The sequence below is a fragment of the Zosterops lateralis genome (genome assembly GCF_965231275.1).
Source record: "Zosterops lateralis genome assembly, chromosome: Z".
In the NCBI taxonomy this organism is placed as follows: domain Eukaryota; kingdom Metazoa; phylum Chordata; class Aves; order Passeriformes; family Zosteropidae; genus Zosterops; species Zosterops lateralis.
The window spans coordinates 76,666,936-76,686,382 of NC_139800.1; the positions used below are offsets into that span (position 1 = coordinate 76,666,936).

Below are 19,447 nucleotides of genomic sequence, written 5' to 3' on the forward strand. Positions count from 1 at the left end.
GCAGGGACACTCCCGGTGAGGGCAGGACTCTCCCGGTGAGGGCAGGGCCAGCCCGGTGAGGGCAGGGACACTCCCGGTGAGGGCAGGGCGCTCCCGGTGAGGGCAGGGCCAGCCCGGTGAGGGCAGGGACACTCCCGGTGAGGGCAGGACTCTCCCGGTGAGGGCAGGGCCAGCCCGGTGAGGGCAGGGACACTCCCGGTGAGGGCAGGACTCTCCCGGTGAGGGCAGGACTCTCCCGTGCCCAGCGGCCTCAGGGCCCCGCCGCACGTGGGCCGCGAACACGTGACCCGAGTAGGCGGGGCCTGGGCGGGCCCGCGCAGGCGCAGCTCCGGCGCCGGCAGGGGCGGGGCGGGGGTGGGGGCGGGGCCGCGCAGGCGCAGTAGCGCGGGGCGGCCGGTAGGGGGCGGACGCGCGCCGGCGCTGCCGCCGCCATGAGTAAGGGCCCGGAGCTGGGGCCGGAGCCGGGGCCGGGCCCCGGGCTGGACCCAGGGCCGGACCCGGAGCCCCCCCGCCACAGCGACCCCGCCGAGCCGGGGCCTGGCGCCCCCGGCGGGCTCTTCGCGTGGCTGCGCGGGCGCTGCCTGGGCCGCGGGGCCGCGGTGGACCCGGCGCGGGACACGTTCGGCGCCATGACCAGGCTGTACGGCGCCATCCAGCCCGCCGACTCCGTGTCCCTCAGCACCCGCACGCACGGCGCCGTCTTCAACCTCGAGTACTCGCCCGACGGGTAGGTGTGCCCGGGATCCCCGTGCCCGAGCTGCCGGTAGCGCTGTGCCGGGGCTCCATGCCCGGTGTGTGCCCACCCAGGTGTGCCCGGGGATCCCGAGGCTCAGGGTCCGTTCTGGTGGCCGGGTGTCATCGCTGTTCGCATCAGCAGCACTCCTGGGCTGTGGTGTGAATAACTGGGGCAAGCACCTGGCGTGAGGTGTCATCCTGTGCTCCTCCCACCTCACCTGGGTGGAGCGGGGACTCTCCGGGGGTGACAGTCCTGCTCACGAGTGCCCGGCTCCCCCCGGTGCTGCTCAGTCTGTGTTTTGCAAGGTTATAGTGGGGAAAAAAAAAAAAAAACAACCAAAACAAACAAACAAAAAAAACCCCAACCCAACTGCTTTCCCAAAGGGCAGATAGTCACTGGAGATAAAGCTTTGGTTCAGTGTTGCTTTTTCTGTTGCAGACCCCCTGGAAGGTGTGGGCAGAGGGACCAGGGGACAGAGGGAATCTGAGGCATGACAGGCACCTGCTGGAGGGCAAAACACAACACAAACATGGGGTTTTCTGTTCTGCTCCCTGCAGGTCGGTGCTGACTGTCGCCTGTGAGCAGACTGAAGTCCTGCTCTTTGACCCAATATCTTCAAAGCACATCAAGACTCTCTCTGAAGCTCACGAGGACTGTGTAAATAACATCAGGTAGGTCAGGAGGGACGTTTTGACATAACTCAGTCTACACTTAGGAATTATAGGTTAAATCCTCTGCCGCTTTCTTGGGATACAGCTGGAAATAGTAAGAGCAGGAGTCTAAATCCATCACTCTTTTTATCATGTAGTATTTTAACTTTTAAATTCAGGAGTTTTAAGCTGTTCTGGGAATAGATTTTGAGGTGTGAATTTAAGGTAGCTTCTAACAATATTGCAGCTGTTCTTGACTCAGATTCTCAAAGCAAAAAACTCACTCCAAATCCCCTAAACAACAGCCAACTACACAACAACAAAAAACTTCAACCAAGAACTAAACTCAAACAAAAAAAACCCAAACAAAACTCCAGAACATTTTCACTCAGGACAGCCAAATGTGATGTGTGTGTGTTCATCAGATAAGTTGATGTTTTTCACAAGCTGGTTGTCCTTTTTACAAAGGACTTATGTTTTATATCAGCCAGCTGTCTGTGACAGGAGACTCCTGTTCCCGCACATCCAGGTTCACCAGATGTTACCCCTGCCCTTAGAGGGGTAACACGTTGTGGACCCTCACAGAGGACAGCAGGCAGCAGCAGGGTCAAACATGGAAGGCTCTTTATTATCTGACTCCAATTCTACTTATATACATTTTGTACAGAGGGCCAAAATTGGCCTAAAGAGGTTACAACCTCCTGACTCCATTGGTCAATATGACCATCAGTCAAGTTCTCTCTCAGAGAACAAGAATGCAAAACATGATAAATTCTAAGAATACAATATTATTTGCATGAAGCAGCGTGAGAAGCTGCTGCAAAAACTCAAACACTTGAAACCAAGAAATTCAGGGACGACATCTCACCCTTTTTACCTTAAAAAAAAGAAAAAAGGAAAAAAGAAAATGAACTACAGTTCAATTTCTGTTCCCATGGGAGGACCAGTGGTTCCTCCTCTGTTGACCTTCATTTGGTCACGGTTTCTTGCTTTTCACATTGCAGGGTTAGTGAAATTCTGTGGCACCTGTAAGGTGCTCCATGGCATGCAAAGCCTTTGCCAATTGAATTTGCGGGGTTTCACCCTGTGTTCCCCGTTTTTGTTTTGAAGAACCAGGCCTCTGTGGCACAACAAAAGGTTCCTCAGCAAATGGAACAAACAACATTGCTGACTCCCTTTAAATTGAACAACCCATCTGTGTGCCATGTCGACCACAGAAATTATATCCGTGACTAAATGAAAAAGTTTCTGGGAAAACTGTGGAAATGCCATGACAGCAGCCCCATTACAACCCAATGGGCTGCCCATCCTCAGGGGCTTCCAAAACTTGCCCTCAAAATCATCCTTCCAAGCAACACTGGCCTACCTCGTCCTCCCAAATTGTCTGTAAAGACAGGGGGTCCTTGCACTAAATTTCTGAATATCTTTGGGCCGCAAAAAAGAAATCCAAAGGATTCTTGCCACTCAGAACAGCTCATGGCTCCAGAGCATTTGGCAGAAAAACACTGCTTGCAAAGCTCCATTCAAATTCCTCCCATAATACTGAGAGTATGAATTTTACAAAAATCTGCACCCATCAAATTTGCAAGCATTGTTGCCTGCATTTATCAATTGAGCAATGAGCTCATACAAAAATGATTGATTGCCATTTTTGCAGCTGAAATTGAGCAATAATTAGCTCAAACAACAAAAAAAATTTGATTGTTTGTTTGTTTTTTCAAACAATATTTTGCTGCCTTGTGGCAGATGGGGCAAAAATGTCCCATTCCAGAACATGCAAGGAATTGGACATTCATCAGCCAGTGATACCTGCAGGATACAAATGAATCACAGAAAACAATCATTCAGATTCACAATTGGGGATTGGCTTTTTGGAGGACTTATAAAAACCTCCAGTCCCCAGAGTTCTGTTTTGATGCAGAACACAGGAACGTCCCTGGACTGGTTGAAATTTCCAGATGATCCTGTTCCAACATCTCCCAAACCAAGTCACGAAGGGCAATGAATGGATCTTGAAAGACAGTCCATTCCAGCTGCCAAACAGCAAAGGAGAAAATCGCAATGTCCGTTCCAAATTGTTCCAGGACAGTCTCTGATCAGAGCAACAGTCCAGTGAAATCCAGGCAGCTCAATACTTCAGAGCAGCTGCCTTCTCACCACCGACTCTTTGTCCTGTGAACAGAAAACTCAAACACAAATTAAACAATTTTGGTCCCTTCAGGGACACTGACAGGGAGAGGTGTGTGTGGGACTGAACTTTCCCATCAAACCTCCATCGGCTGTGGGGACTGGGAAGACTCTTCTGTCTGAGCACGCTTCCTCTTTGCACCCCACTGCCCTTTTGACAGAGGTTGGCCTTTCACATGGCTTGCCTTGCAAACATCTGCCATGTGATTTGGCCGTCCACACCTCCCACAAAGAAACAAGGGAGTGATTCCTCTTTTTTGCACTCTCTTTCTTTGTTTCTTGTTGGCCTGAGCATTAGTCTTGCTGGCCTGAGCATTAGATGAGGCCTCATGGGCCTCTGATTCCTGTCCCGTGTGCTCCACAGGGACAGGGGTGAGAACTTGTCTCACCGCACCTGCAGAACGAGGGAATCCATCTCTGCCCTGCAGGGGGCGCTGTGCTGACCCACGGCCGCCCGCAGCATCAGCCTCGGCTGGGACATCGCCCGAGACTGAGGGGGATCCCGCATCCCGGGACCCTCTGCAATGGGGGAACACCCGCTTGTGACCGCGCTGTTCCTTTAAAATTGACAGATCAGCCGCAGCTGCTCCTCCAGACGTGGGGGAAGTGCCCCGATCGGCACGGGGAGGAGCAGGGGGGCTGGGAGGGTGTCCCGGCCCTGCATTCCCAAGCGGAGCCGCGGCTGCCGCGCTGCCTGGCCCGCCCTTTCTCACGGGCGGCACCGGCCGCTGTAGGGGGGTTTTTCTCCCGCTCCGGGGCCGTGCGGGGTGGCCCCGGCCTGGCCTCTTCACTCCTTGGGGCCGCCCCTCCCCGCGGGGGCTGGGCAGGCTGCACGGACCCCCCCCTGCTTGTGGCCAAACTGCACGGACCTGTGTGTGCCCTGCAAGTCCCCGCCGCGGGGGCGCAGGACCGCTCTGCCCGGCGCCCCGGGATGGCGCAGCCCCGCACTACCCTGCCGCACGGAACATTCCACCGACACCCCACAGTGTGGACAATCCACGAAAACCACCCCCGCCCCCCCCGATCCAAGAGCGCTCCCAGTGCTTCCAAGGCCAGGAAAGCACTGTGGGGAGAAGTGGGGGAGGCGGTCTTTGGCCTCCGACGCCGTTTTTTCGGCACGGGACTGGGGAGAGCTGATCTCTCCGGTCCCACGGGGCTTTCACAAGCCTCGAGGTTTTCCACACTCCACCACCGATAAGGCGTGGATGCGGAAGGGGTCTGCTCTGCAGAAGACCCCATGCCCGCCTCAGCAGCTCTGTGGAGTGCAGGCAAGGCTTCTCCCAAGCTGCTGCGTTTCTGAGGAAGGGGAGTCGGCTGTCCCGCCCGTCTCCGCGGAGCAGGAACAGGAGGAATGACTCCACCGTCTTCCCTGGCACTCAGCCTGATGGGGCTGGAGCTGTCCTCAGAGCTGCAATTTAGGCAGCACCTTCTCCAGCCTGTTCCAGGTGGCTATGAGTTCCAAAAGCTTCACACTGTGATCTGCAAAGAAAACCTGGAGCAGATAGTCGCCCAAAGACTTCCACTCTGCTGTAGAAAAAACTTCTTGAAGGCTGCAAAAAAACCCATGAGTTCTAGCATAATAGAACAATTTCTGGAGAGCATCTCCAGGAAAGGAGACTTCTTCTCTCCTCAGGACCTCAAAGCAAAGGTCCACCATGAGGATTTCCTCGTCTGAGGAGGGTTTAGAGATCATTATCTATTACCACGATACCTCAGGCAGAGCAGCTCAGTCTCTCACTGGGCAGACAGGTCCACCGACGTGCAGTTCTCTCACAGTCGGAGGTCACCGGTGTGACCTGTTCTCCCACGTCAGGAGTCCGTTCAGACACGGACAGTGTCCAGATGTGCCGTTCAGACACAAAGGGTCAGCAGATGTGACCCAGCTGCAGTCCAGACACGGAGGGGTCACCAGATGCGACAGGAGACCCTCTTCCCACATGTTCGAGGTCACCACTTGTTACCCCTGCCCTTAGAGGGGCAACACGTTGTGACGTGGGTGCAGATCCTCACAGAGGACAGCAGGCAGCAGCTTGGTGAAACATGGAAGGCTCTTTTATTATCTGACTCCAAAAGCTTATATACATTTTGTACAGAGGGCCAAGATTGGCCCAAAGAGGTTACAACCTCCTGACTCCATTGGTCAATATGACCATCAGTCAAGTTCTCTCTCAGAGAACAAGAATGCAAAACATACAGATAAATTCTAAGAATACAATATTGTTTACATGAAGTAGCGTGAGAAGCTGCTGCAAAGACTCAAACACTTGAAACCAAGAAATGCAGGGACGACAGGTGTCTGTCAGGAAAGCTGGATTAAAATGTGTGTCTGACACAAAGGAACTAAACTCTGTTCTGCACACAGTTTCTACAGCATTACCTGGAGCCTTGTCCAGGTTAATGAGCAGGATTTCAGTCACTGTAGCACTGCAGAAATTCCTCGTAGTGAGCACCAAAAATGCTTACTGTTTATCAAAGTGTGAGATTTTTCCCATGATAGTTGGATGTTGTTCATTTTTCAGAATTGTTGTTGCTTTTGCCTGGTGTAGCTCTAGGCTTAAAGGATTTTTAGTGTGCGTTTTTTGGTGTCTTGTTCCTTTTACCTCAGAGAGGGCTTTCTTAATCAAGTGCCTTCATCTAATGAATTCCAAACATAAAGCAGCATGCCTTGTCCTTCTGAGAGTAAAGGCATGCCTGAGTTCCAGTGGTGCTCACCTTTGATCTGCATAGTGCAAACTCAGTGATTTCACCCGTTCATTTTCTCACTGAACCAAATAACTTGTGTTGGTGTGTTCTCAAACAAGGTTTCACCTTCACTCGGTGTTTTTGAAAACCCTTGCATTTGCTTCAGTAACCTCTAGACTCCATTTATTCAGTTTATTTCCTAGCTGTGCTGCTCCCAGCGCCAGTGAGCCGAGTGCTGTCCAGAGGGGGAACAGACTGACTGTGGGGGGTCTGTCTGAGCATGTGCTCCTCTGGTGGTTTGGCTCTTTGTGTGATTTGCACACAATTCATTAACACACAACCCCCCTAAAAAAACCCCAAATCAAACCAAACTTCTGCTGCGCCTCTGTGTGTGCACAGAGTTTGCTGCTCCAGAGACACTGCTGGTTCGGATCCCAACAGTTCTGCTTTTAGCGGAGCTTTCTCTGGCACATATTCTGCGTTAAGTTCGAGGGGATTTGTTTGTGGCTGCTCTCTTACCTCTGTGTTAGCTTCCACTCCTGCTGCAGCCCGTTTGCTGTGCAGACAGTGCCCTGAGCCCTGCAGTGTTTCCCTGCTGCCCCAGGTTCCTGGATAACCGGCTGTTCGCCACGTGCTCCGACGACACGACCATCGCGCTCTGGGACCTGAGGAAGCTCAACACCAAAGTGTGCACCCTGCACGGCCACACCAGCTGGGTCAAGAACATCGAGTATGACACCAACACGAGGCTATTGGTGACCTCAGGCTTTGATGGGAACGTGATCATCTGGGACACCAACAGGTGCGTGGCTGTGCTCACCCCATGGCCTTTCTGCAGCACTCCAGGATGGGTACACCAGGCCTTCTGTACAAGATGTGGCGCTGCAGTGTGTTCTGAAACACTGGGAGGAGTTTATAGCCCTTAGCAAGAGCTTGCATCACCTCTCTGGTAATAGTGAATGGCTAGAAAGGAGCTTCTCCTCCTCCCCCTAGCTGAGGTGTTAGGGCATGGGTTTGGATGGCGATGTCCAGAATCAGAGAATTGCTAGGTTGGAAGAGACCTTTGATGATCTTGAAGATCTCTTCCAATCTACTAATTCTGTGATTCTCTTGTTGATGTGCCAAAACGTAGGTCTTCCTTCCGAAGAAGTTTCTGTCCTTGTTGTAGCTGTAGGAATATGTGACTTCACCCATTCCAATAAAAGGTAGGATAAAGACAGCGCTCGAAAAAATGGTTTTGGGGTGAACAAAGTGAGTGATGCTGGGCGTGTCCTGGACCCTTGTGGACACAATCAGGTCCTCGAGCTGAAGCTGACCACAGCCCCTTCTTGTGCTTATCTTGCTGTCCAGGTGCACAGAGGATGGATGTCCCCACAGGAAGTTTTTTCACACCCGTTTTCTGATGCGAATGAGGCTGACGCCAGACTGTTCCAAAATGCTGATCTCCACCTCCTCTGGTTACCTGCTGATTTTGCATGACCTCGACCTAAACAAGTCTTTAGAAGTTGGCAGCTACCCAATTTTAAGAGCCAGGAGGACCACATCGAGCTCAGGTGAATGCTGGTGAGGCAGTGTGTGGCAGGTCCTGTGCTGGGGGGTTTTGTGGGGTGCTGCTGGCCAGCAGCCCACGTGTGCTGGGGTACCTGTGTGCTCATCTGTCTGGTGCTGTTTGCAGACATAACGTCGTCGGGTTCCTCTGGCCCTCGAGCTGTGGGTTCACCCTGTCACCAGAGCAACTCAGGGCCACTCTCTGAGAAAACCTTGTCACGGCCTTCCCAGCGAGAAGGTAGGAAAAGATCACTAAAAAAAAGAGATAAATGAAAAGAAATCCTGGACTTTGATTTATTGTACCCAAAAGAAGCCAGAGTATGATAGTGAAAAACTGCTTTTTTTGTCCTGTGTTTTTTAAAGAATGGTGTTGCTGAGACTTCTGTTAAACCAATAAAATCTCATTGCACACCAAAGCTTGGGCATCTAATCAGGTTTTATGTCTGAGAAATCTGGTAAAAGTAACAAGATCTGTATTTTACATCAATATATTATTGTTACATAGAGGTGCTTCATTTTACTTGTGTTTTTCCTTGAACAAAGTTTGTATGAATGATCTGTAAGGGAAAAATCCAGGGAATCAGCGTGAACTTGGCCAATGGGTGAATACTCTGTGCACCCCTTGCAATTTCAAAGAAATGTAATGTTAATTTTTAGCTACTCGTGGTTGTGAGATGCTGAAGCATACTGCTGAGAGGAGGCTTACTGGGATGCCAGGGGGTGATTTACCTGGGGCTGAGGGGAAGACGGGAGAAAATCTCCAAGCTGAGCAAGTGTTGGAAGGAATTTGGAGAGCACATCATACAAGTTGTAGAATGCGTAATTCTTATAAAAACCTCACTCTTTTTAGATTTTGCTGTAATGCTAACGAAGAGCATAAGTTTGGAAGGTTAATGTAGTTGTCAGTGTGGGCTGGTTCAATGCAGGTGTTGGCACTGAAATTTCAAAAAAAGAAGCTGTCTGAAGTGAGGGCTGGGCCCTTGGGTGTTGGCTCAGGGTTCTGTAACCCTTTGAGTTTCCCTGTCCTGACAGTGCAGTCTGTCCTGGCAGCCTTGGCAGCTGCCACAGGTGTGACCCCATTTCAGCAGCAGGACTGGTGAGGGAGGTGAAGGTCAACGTGTGGATTTCACTGAGACTCACAGTTAATTCCTCTTGTAGGGGGATCACCTAGAAATAGCCTTGAGGTGTTAACACCAGAGGTTCCTGGAGAAAGAGATCGTGGGAACTGCATCACGTCGCTGCAGCTGCACCCCAAGGGGTGGGCTACACTGCTGAGGTGCTCCAGCAACACAGATGACCAGGAGGTAACACATTGCCTCATGTTCATTAAAATATGTGCAGTCAGATGTGTATATATATTTTTTTAAATGATCTTCCTAGTAGAACCTGCTTCAAGCCTTTTCCTTGATGCACGAAGTCATAAAAGCAGCTACAAGCTGCAGATTCTGCTCCTCTAACTTGACCAACAATAGACAATAGTACTTGTCCAATAATAAATGGTTTAGTTACTCTGATTGCTGATGTAAATTGAGGTTCATTTGGTTTTGGTGGGATTTTTTTTTTTTGTCTCTGTGTATTTGTTTGGGATTTTTGTTGTTGTTGAAGAAGGCCACTCTGTAATAATAACCCTTTACACAAGTGTGGAGGACTGAGTGGAAGCTTAGCAAATTGGTTATAAATTTTAAGGCTGATTCTGTAACAATCAAACTGCTATACAACACAGAATTCTTGTAACATACAGAATGTTACATTGTGTCAGTACTGATGATTGACTAAATTACAATTTGTTTTAGTCCTAGAGTCTGCTTTAGTCTATTTTATTAATATTCATTGGTATTTTTTTCTCTTGTGGTTATTTCTGAAGGATGTATGAAACAGAGCTAGGAATGCTTGTCTTGGGGATGAAATATAATCAACACAATATAAACTTTGTCATTGATTTTTTAAACATTTGTTTTGAGATGAAATAATAATACTATTATAATAATTAGACAGGGATCCTTAATGTGTCTCACAAATAACAACTGGCTGTACAGCTGTTCATAACCTTCCTTCAAAAATCTATTCAAAAATCGCCTGTTTCAAGATTCCATTCCTTTTGAAGTCAAAGTCATAAAATACTCAGATCTGCTCTGAGTTACAGTCAGTTGAATCTGACTTTATAATTTAATTTAAACATTTACTAAATTGGAGTAGGTACCTTGCCAAAGGATTAGGCTTTGCTCTCTGCAGATGAAACCTAGATTGGAAAGATTATATCTAGCACCCATTTAATTAAAATAGCAGCTTTAATGCTGGGCAGCTGCTTTGCTTGTACAGTTCATGGGGAGGGAGGTGCTGAGGCAGTGGCCTGCTCTGGGTGCTCGCTGAAGAGCAGGTCAGCAGGAGCATCACCCTCACCTGTTCATATGAGCTGCTTGTTACCTGCTGAGGTGTGGGGGGCGGGAATGTGTGTCTGCAGTGCTTTACTTCTCTTTCAGTGTCCCTTTCTTTGCCTCTCCCTTTAGTGGACTTGTGTCTATGAATTCCAGGAAGGAGCCCCGGTGCGCCCCGTGTCCCCGCGCTGCTCCCTGCGGCTGACACACTGCATCGAGGAGGCCAACGTGGGCCGGGGCTACATCAAGGAGCTCTGCTTCAGCCCCGATGGCCGCATGATCTCGTCCCCGCACGGCTTCGGCATCCGCCTGCTGGGCTTCGACGCGCACTGCAGCGAGCTGGTGGACTGCCTGCCGCGGGAGGCCAGCCCCCTGCGCGAGATCCGCTCGCTCTACTCCCACAACGACGTGGTGCTCACCACCAAGTTCTCCCCCACGCACTGTCAGATCGCCTCGGGGTGCCTTAGCGGACGCGTCTCCCTCTACCAGCCAAAGTTCTAGGCGCGGCGGTGGCGCCTGTGGATGGACCTTGGTGGGTTTTCCTTCAGCCGAGCGGACGTGTGCTCTCTCCAAAATCTCTGAATCCAGAGGAGGTCACGGTGACCCTGGTCTCGGGACGTGACGGTGGAAGGATTTTTCAGGCCAGCACCATGCAGATCTTGGTCCTGCATCCGTGAGCCCGCAGCCCCGCGCCGTGTCCCGGCCCCACCAGCAGACCTCTGTTCCTGCTGATCCTGTGCCATCAGGCTGCTGTCCTGCTGCGTTTGTACCCTCATACTTGATTGTTTCCTTCAGCACGACTCCGATGGGCTGCTTGGAACAACACAGAGGGGCAGGGTGCCCAGGTACCTCCTGTCCCAGAGGAGCTGGACTGCCTCACCTCTGCTTCCTCTTCAGTCACTGAAGCAACTCTGTGCTGATTAGTAGATAATGGGGTGCTTGTCTACATAAGCAACACGGTTAGTTACTCTCACCAGAAACAAAACAAAACAAAACAAAAAAGAAAAAGGAATTCTGCTTTCATTTCTATGTTAGTGTGGTTGTCATTGGCTAGAAAAATGAGTTGTGGTGTGGCTTAGGCTGACAGGGACCACTGGAAGTCTCCCAGGCCCACCCCCTGCACAGGCAGGCTTCCCTTGAGCCCACCACTCAGCACTAAGGAAGACGCTGGCTCAGAGGATCTCTGTGGGTTTGTGCAGCAGGGGAGCACTGGTCCCTCCTCTGCCAGGCTTCCACAGCATTCCACATCTGAATCATGGTGGCTTTCTGCTGATGTTTGGGTATTTCCCACCTGGCTATTTTTCCACACGCATCTCGCCTGCACTCTTGCTGTGGGAGAAGTTCATTTGGATTTGTCCCTGGTATTGCCAAATGAGCCTTTCTTCACGTGTGCTGTCGGTTTGGGAGGGGATTAAAAGCAAATCTGTCAACAGTGAGATCTACCTGGATCTAACCAGGCTTATCATCAGGTACGAAACACTGTAATGCTCACTCTGAAAGGGTCTGGAGGGGAAGCCATGTGAGGAGCAGCTGAGATCACTTGGTTTCTTCAGCTTGGAGGAATCTGAGATGATCTCATTGTGGTCTTGAGCAACCTCCTGTGGGGCAGTGGAGGGGCAGGTACCCATCCCCTCACTTCTGTGACAAGGGACAGCACCCAGGGAATGGCTGGAGAGGCAGGGACAGGCTGGAGATCAGGGAAAGGTTCTTCCCCCAGAGGGTGCTGGCACTGCCCAGGCTCCCCAGGAATGGGCACAGCCCCAAGGCTGCCAGAGCTCCAGGAATATTTGGACACGGCTCCCAGGGATGCACAGGGGGGATTGTTGGGGTGTCTGTGCAGAGAAAGGGGTGGGACTGATGGGTCCCTTCCAGCTTAGGGTATTCTGTGATTCAATGGTCACACCCAAAATACGAATGCCAGATTTCAGCCCTCAAGGTAATAGAGCTAACCTTGTAAATGCACAGGTATTTCAGTCTTGTATATCCATATCAGTTTATAACATTCTCATCACTTACATGTTCTAAGATGGGGGTTTTAGTATTTCACTCAAGTTTTTCAGACCACTCACACACTCAGTTCAGCAGGGAACTTTACCTGAAAGAACTGTCACCTGCTGGTGTTCAGGTTCACTCTCTCTGGCTCAACGGAGCACACTTGTTCAAAGCTGACTCTTACAAAGCCTTTTGCAAAACGTATTTGGGGATAAAGACAACATTTATGGACATGAGAGAGCTGGAAAGGTAAGCCTGAGGACCCTTCTGTAGCTTTGTATTTATGTGGGTAGTATACCCTGGTGTTGGTGCAGAAATCATTGAAACTGAGAAAAAAAAACAAATCCCAAGTTTCCTCTTTTGGAGAATTTCTTTGGTAATATGAAGTCTTCAATTTTGTGTGTTTGGTAATCTGAGGCAAACATCCCTTCTGCTGGCCTGAGCCTGCATGTGGGGCAGGTGGGTCCACTGAGCTGTTAAAGCAGCTCAGGGCACTCCCTTGGCTGTGGTTCAGCACCCTGGGAGTGAAGTGTGTGGGAGTGAAGGAGACTTGGGGACAAGCGTGGGATACGAGGTTTTTCTGCAAAGGCAGAGCTACAAGGAGTTTGTAATGGGCCAAGCTGTTTGGGGAAAAAAAACACAGGTCCTGCCTGGACCTACAGGAGCTTTTCCCCAGGCGTTTGCTGTCCCACTGCCAGGCTGCTGTTTTCTCACCTTATTTAATGTTTTGTTACACATCATGGAAGGGACTACAGGGACACTTGAGAGAATCTTAGAGTTCTCACAGGCTTGCATAGTGTTTGTTTTGGAGGTGAAGGAGCACCTTCAGGACCAAAGCGGTTCTTGGGTGTCTGTCTGTTTCCAAGGCTGTTTTTGTTTTTCCTGTCAGAACCTCCTCAGACTGGTGAATCCCTGGTGACTGTAACGCTATCTATGCCTGTGAATATGCACTGAGTGTTACCTTTTTAATTCTACCTCATGATACGCTGTGTTTTACACCAGTATTGTGCTGAGCTTTGGACACTCACCTTTCTGTATAAAGGACCGTTACCCCAAAGGGACAGATGTGTCACCACTCCTTGATGGCACCTGTGGTTGGCTGAGGGGCCCTGCCTGCTCTGGGACCGACAGCTCACATGGTGGAGGGGTTTGGTCACCTTGATGCTTTTGTAGCGTGTCCAGCAGATGCATAAAATGACAGAATCTGTACATGTATGCTGTAGAAATGTTACTTAGTTTTTCTGATGACATTTGTAATAAGTTTGAATTAGAGTAAGTAGGTAATCTTAGATTTTGGTCATTCGATTGATTAGTCCTTTTCAACAACACTTGGAAGTTTTCCATGAAGGCTTTACCATGTTTTACCTGTGAAGTTCACTTCACAGTGGCTTACAGTTGACATTGCCTCACAGTCATGTGGTGGTGCAAGTGTTTTCAGTTCTCTCTCAGTAACACTACTGAAACAATGAACTTATGTGTTGGTGAGCTTTGGGTTATTTCTAGGTAGTCAAAAAAAAAAAAGTTTATCTTCTAGTTGTGTTTCAAAAGTTGAATGCTGAACCTCGAGAAGTGTATAAAACTGTGAAACAACTGTAAGGAAACATTTCCAAGGGAGATGAAGGACTGCGCTGACAGACGGGGAGGGGGTGGCTCACACCCGGGGTGTCTGTGAACTGGTGTTGCAGCACGGGATTAATCCCACAGCGTTTCTCGTGGGGCCAGAGCTCTCCTGTAGAGTGTGCAGTGCGTTGTGGACGGTTTCACACCCGTGAGCTCCCCGTGAGAGAACGCCCAGCTGCGGCGCTGCCCGGCAGCCACGGATCCCCGCGGGAAGGTCACGGCCGCAGGAGCCGGAGCGGTGTCGGGGCTGGTTCTCCCTCTGTCCCAGCCCGTGTGTGCTCTGGGAGTCACCGCGCCGGGGGACAGCGGTGCCCGGTTCGGCACCGCACGGGGCTGCTGTCCCCGGGGCTCTCCGGGACGGCACCGCCACACCATGGGGATAGAGGAAAAGCACAGCGGTACCGACAGACACACACACGATTGTTTGCACTCTTGGAGTCTTGGGGTAAGGACAGCTCGATGCCTACTACCAGAATTAGAATGTAAACGTCAGTTTTTTTGGGGGGGAGGGGGGAAGGGGTCTTGGTTAATTTAGTGGGGTTTTTGTTTGTTTGTGTTGTGATTTTTATTTGGGTAGCACTGATGTGGAGAAGGTTCTGACATGGTAATACATGGGTCTGTTGCTCTAGGACATAGAAACTCTTAGAAAAGGAGATAATACACTTGCCAAATGAAAGCTTTTAAAAATTTAGTTTACAAGATTCTAAAAAGTTGGAGAAAGGAAGAAGTCAACGACCCATCATGATTTTGACCTGCAGGAAATAGAAACTTCTCACTGGCTGATCTTAGGCAAAGGTGCATTTTCTAAAGCACTGAATATCCTCAGTTAAGTATAAGGTTTTTAATACAGAAACAAATTGTGCATGTAGAGTATTTTGAAATACCTGAGATTTCATAGGAAAAACTGTAGCCTTTTAATACCGTATATGAAGTATCAGAACTGCTTTGGAAGTATTGTACTTACAGCCGTACAGTAACTTACTATTTGTGGACAGTTTCTCTTGCTTGCATAATAAACATTTAATAATTCACTGAATTGAAAGGTATTTTATTTATATTAAAATGAACCATGCTCAGTGGCTCTTGCCTGCCCCCTAAAATTAAGAGGAAAAACATCTCCTAGTGCTTAGATACTGCCATTCTCAAGTGTGTGTGTCACAGTAGTGCTCTTACATGAAATTTTTCTGAAAGTCACATTTGAAGAGTCAAAATTGTCTCTGAACCTCACATCCAGGGCTCCCAATATTTCATTTTTGCCAGAGTAGTTGGGCACTGACCAGCTGTGGGGATATGCCAAACTCTCACCCACGACACTCTGGCTTCCCCGACATGACAGGAGTACATAACATCTTCCACAGAGAAACAGGATGCAGATTTTCTTTTATTCCATCAAGGAGTGATTACAAAAAAAATGGTACCGGTAAAAATCAACTTCTGCCAGTAACAAACATCCAGTAAACATTTTATTTAGATGCAAATAATCACCACAGGGATACAGGAACTCGCGCTTGTGCCCACCCATTGCCGCTTGTGAAGCTCAGGACTGTATGATTACAACACACTGATTAGGATCAATTTTGGAAGACAGTTTCAGCAAATGGAAAACTGAAATTCAGAAAAGCAACATCCCCCCCAAGACTTAAGAAAATACTAAATTCAAAGCAGTTTCTGAAAGCTCTGCTGCTCCCCATCATCCATAGTGTTTTGGTTTATATATGAATTTATAGTTTAATCAAAGAGGAAGCCCTCAGGGAGATTCAAACACTTTTTGCTGGGACCCTCATTTAGCTCAGGGTTGTGCTTGCTCTTCCGTCCCTGTATCTCAAGCCTGAAGTCTTCTCTCTCTCAACTCCCATGTCTCTAAGACACAGATTTCTGCCAGTCCTTTTCAATGTCTGCCTACAGAAGTCCCGAAACGTCTCCAAGCACTCCACTTTTCCTGCCTCCCTGCTTCCAAGGTCATCTTTGGCTTTTCATCTCCTCCACACCTACAGACCTCCACTGAAGCAGGTAACCCAGGAATCTCGCCTTGCCTGTGCCACTCTGTCTCGCAGAACCATTAACAGCACACACCAAGCAGGCAGAACCCCGAGTTTCGGGTTAAAACATCTCATGATCCGAGAGTCCACAGAGGGAACTGAGAAAAGACAAGACGCGGCAGTGCAAAAAGCCGTGTGAAGTGCTTGAGCAGCTGCAGGAGCTGGAGTGTCCCGTGAGCATTACAACAGGGACACCTCCCTGATCCCCTAGCTGGAGGCAACAGAAAAAGCAGCAATTAAAAAAAAAAAACAGTCCTCACAAAAAGCAGAACAAACACGGTGGTTTTTTAACAAGGAAGGACACTTTAAAGCTTTAAGTACTAGAGTTCGCTGTCCCATTCCTTCCACTTTTCCCTTTTCACAGGAAGGCACACGTACAAACACACACACATACACACACAGAGATCCAGCCTGGGCTGAAAGTCACACGTTCAGTGCCATGGCTGGAGGACACGGTCACCACAGGCCACACCTTGTGGTGGCTGCAGTAGGCTGAAGTGCAGCTGGGAGCTCTGCACTTCATTAATCCCCTTCTGGATCTGTCCTTTGAGCTTTACGCAGTGAGGACCCCAAAACATCTGAAAATGCAGTTCCAAAATCAAGACTTGGAAGATGATCAGGCAATGGAATTGTTTTTCTTCAGCCTCTCCTTGATTTTCATGTTCTAAACATGGGCAGTGGAGTGCATCCCATCACAGAGCATTAGGGAATTTTGGGAGTGATACAGACTACTTTTGTTTTCTCTTTTACACCTTTTTTTTTTTTTTTTTTTGTCTAGTAGCTCTGTTATGGGTAAACTCACCTGCCAGCAAAGGAATAGTTTAAAAAGTTCATCATAATTGCACCTAGGTTTAAATGCATCACCATTCACCCCATAAATACCAAAGGCTGGGAGGAATTACCTGTCACATGCACAGGCAATGTTCCCTGGGACTGAGGACACCGTGAGCGCTGACACCCCACGAGCAGGACGGGGTCACAGCAGCTTCAGCAGGAACTCATAGGTCGCGTTGATGATCCCCCAGGACAGCACAGAGCGGTGGTAGTTCAGGTGGGCTCCTCTGAAGAGGTGCACCACCTTCCTGTCACGCTCCAGCCAGATCTTGGCTAACACTTTGGAGAAGGACTGAAACTCGCCACCAATCTGAGCTTGCATGCGAGTTTTTACCACGTTCAGAGGGAAGAACAACATGCCCAGCACGGCGCCCAGCAGCCCCCCGCAGATGAAGTCGTTGACCAAGTGAGAGCTGTAGGAGGTGGCTTCAGGCAGACACTGCTTGACTGGCCCCCGCAGACCGAAGAAGAGCACGTTGCTGGGCCCGTTTCGCAGCAGAATAGGCACCAATCCCCGGTAATACTCCCGCAACCCGTACGCTTTCAGCACCTTGAAAGCCTGGAAAGTGTTTGTGAACTTGTCGTGGTGCCTGTAGTCCTGCAGCAGCGTCTGCACGCGCTCGAAGGGCGTCAGCACGGCCTCGGTGGTGCCGGCCAACGCGGCGGCGGCGCTGCGCGTCACCAGCTCCGGGGCGCGGGCCTGGCTGAGCAGCAGCGCCGAGAAATCCTCGTAGAGGCCGAACATGAGGGCCAGCGTGGTGGTCTTCTGCATCAGCGGGGGCAGGATGCCGCGGTACAGCGTGCGCAGCCCGTCGCGGCGCAGCTGGCGCACGGCGTCCCAGGTGCGCAGCCCGTACAGCTGCTGCCGGAACAGCACCTTCTGGATGGGGAAGGTCACCACGATGTTGGTGAAGGCGGCGCACAGCCCACACAGGTAGTGCTTGCCCGAGGTGTCCTGGCCTGCTGACGCCTCGGGGATGGCTGTGGCTGTGCTGCCCACGCCCATGGTGCTCCTCCCTGTGCTGCTCCTCCCTGCGCTGCTCCCTGTGGCTGGACCCGCAGCTCTGCACAGCTACTGCCTCATTCTAACATCCCAGCAAAAGAATAAAACGGCTCGCAGAGGTTGGAGGGGAAGAGCAGCGAAAAGGCAGATCTGATGGGTGTGGTGCCATTTCTGCTCAAGTCCAGGCCCATAGAAAGCAATTCCTCCCTTCTGTGACCTTTCAAATTAAAACAGAAATAAATTCCCCTGGAATTACAATTTCCAACTGTGAAAGGCCGCCCCTCACGCTAATAAAACACTGTGTGAACAACAGAGAGGCTGCCAAGAAACCTATAAAAACCCCAAAACTAAGTCAAATACATGCAGCAGCATTACAGAACATGATCCTTACACTCTGCCTCTCCCTGTGGCAAAAAAAACATCAGGTAACACACCACTACCCACAACGGATGCACAGATGTCACACGGGGGTGATTTCACTGACACAGTGGAGAAATTCTTCACAAGTCCCAGTTCACTGCCTTGCAGCCTCCTCTGCATCACCCCCTGCTCGACGTCCACGTTCTGCTGAGAGGTTTCACAAGTTGAATTTAGCTAGGCCCAGGGTCCTGAAGGACATGTGGATAGAGGCAGCTTGACCTGATAGTCTGGAGCAGTACTGCAGGAATCTTTACCTGGAAAACCCTGTTTGACAGAAGAATGGGATTATTTATTTGGCAGTTACCAAAAGGTGTTTCTGCAGGTGCCCAAATCCCACCCTCGATTACTGCTCAGCCTGAGAAAGGTCCGTGACAGCCACGTGAGTTCATGAACCTCAAATCCTCCCCAGCACCAGCAACACACACGAGATTCCCAGGATTTTCAGGGGTGTTCGGGGACAACAGACCTGCCTGGCATGAGGAGACGCCAAAACTAGGAGAGGAGAAAGAAAGAAGGAGGAAAAGTAAAGGACGGGCGAGAGAGAAAGAAGCGGGGAGGAGAAAAGGGCGGGAAGAAAAGGGCGGGGGAGAAAAAGGCAGAGAAAGAAGAGAAAGGATGGGGGAAAAAACGGGAAAGCCTCTTATTTTCCTTAGCTCCCGCTGCCTTTGGTGTGAGCAGCGCCTCCGCCCCCTGGGGAAGCCCTGGCGCCGCTGGCCCGGGATGTCCCGGCAGGTCCCGGCGGGGCCCTCCCCGCTCTGGGGCCGCAGCTCCGCTCTGCCCGCACACACGCCGGGGCCGCGCCCACTCCCCGGCACCCCGATCTCCCCCGGCACCGTGTTCCGCCCCGCAGTGCCCACACCGGCACAGCCCGCGCCTCCCGGTGGGATCCCGGCCCCGGCACCGGGGCCCAAGGTCAGCCCGGCGGCGGCGGCTGCGGCCCGGCCGGGCCCAGCGAACCGCGACCTGCCGCTCCCCCGGCGCCTGCGCGGCCAAGGCAGCGCCGGAGCCTGAGGCGGTCGGGCGGGACGCACCTGCGGGCGGTGCCGGCACAGCGGGAGCGGGAGCGGGAGCGGGCCGGGAGCGGAGCGGGAACGCACCGGGAGCGGGAAGGCGGGAACGCGGGAACGCGGCGCCCCAAGCGCCCGGCCCGGCGCGGCCTCGCGCCGCTCTCTGACGTCACCGCGCCGCCGTGTGACGCTAACACGCCGCCGGACGGGGCGGGGCGGGGCCGGCGGGCGGCGGGGGTCAGCCATCCACGTGATACAGGCCACGCCTCCCCGCGCTTCCGCCAATCAGAGGGCGAAGTCATCTAGCCACGCCCCCGGGGCGGGGTAAAGGGGCGCTGAGGGGGCGCTGAGGGG

The 19,447-nt window shown here is 51.2% G+C and overlaps 2 protein-coding genes across 7 annotated transcripts; one reads left to right on the top strand and one right to left on the bottom strand.

Moving 5' to 3' along the window:
- Positions 1 to 431: 431 nt before the first annotated feature.
- On the top strand, positions 432 to 14,821 carry DCAF10 (DDB1 and CUL4 associated factor 10; the record flags this gene model as incomplete). The annotated part of the gene is made up of 7 exons (XM_083883699.1): positions 432 to 727; positions 1,294 to 1,407; positions 6,860 to 7,057; positions 7,606 to 7,808; positions 7,931 to 8,041; positions 8,962 to 9,107; positions 10,311 to 14,821. The coding sequence occupies 7 exons, from the start codon at positions 432 to 434 to the stop codon at positions 10,677 to 10,679; spliced, it is 1,437 nt and encodes a 478-aa protein (XP_083739825.1). The 3' UTR covers positions 10,680 to 14,821.
- A 410-nt stretch (positions 14,822 to 15,231) lies between these two features.
- On the bottom strand, positions 15,232 to 19,247 carry SLC25A51 (solute carrier family 25 member 51). 6 transcript variants are annotated; one of them, XR_014592510.1, is made up of 3 exons: positions 19,118 to 19,208; positions 16,732 to 18,350; positions 15,232 to 16,040 (listed from the first exon to the last, which is right to left on the bottom strand). XR_014592510.1 is itself a non-coding variant. In XM_083883781.1 (3 exons), exon 3 carries the CDS (start codon positions 17,667 to 17,669, stop codon positions 16,806 to 16,808), a length of 864 nt encoding a protein of 287 aa, XP_083739907.1. In that variant the 5' UTR covers positions 17,670 to 17,883; positions 18,151 to 18,350; positions 19,118 to 19,208; the 3' UTR covers positions 16,562 to 16,805. The 6 variants fall into 6 exon arrangements, 5 of the variants coding, with proteins under 5 accessions (XP_083739907.1, XP_083739904.1, XP_083739903.1 ...); XM_083883781.1 differs by lacking the exon at positions 15,232 to 16,040 and having other exon boundaries at positions 16,562 to 17,883; positions 18,151 to 18,350; XM_083883778.1 differs by lacking the exon at positions 15,232 to 16,040 and having other exon boundaries at positions 16,562 to 18,350; positions 19,184 to 19,247.
- Positions 19,248 to 19,447: the final 200 nt, after the last annotated feature.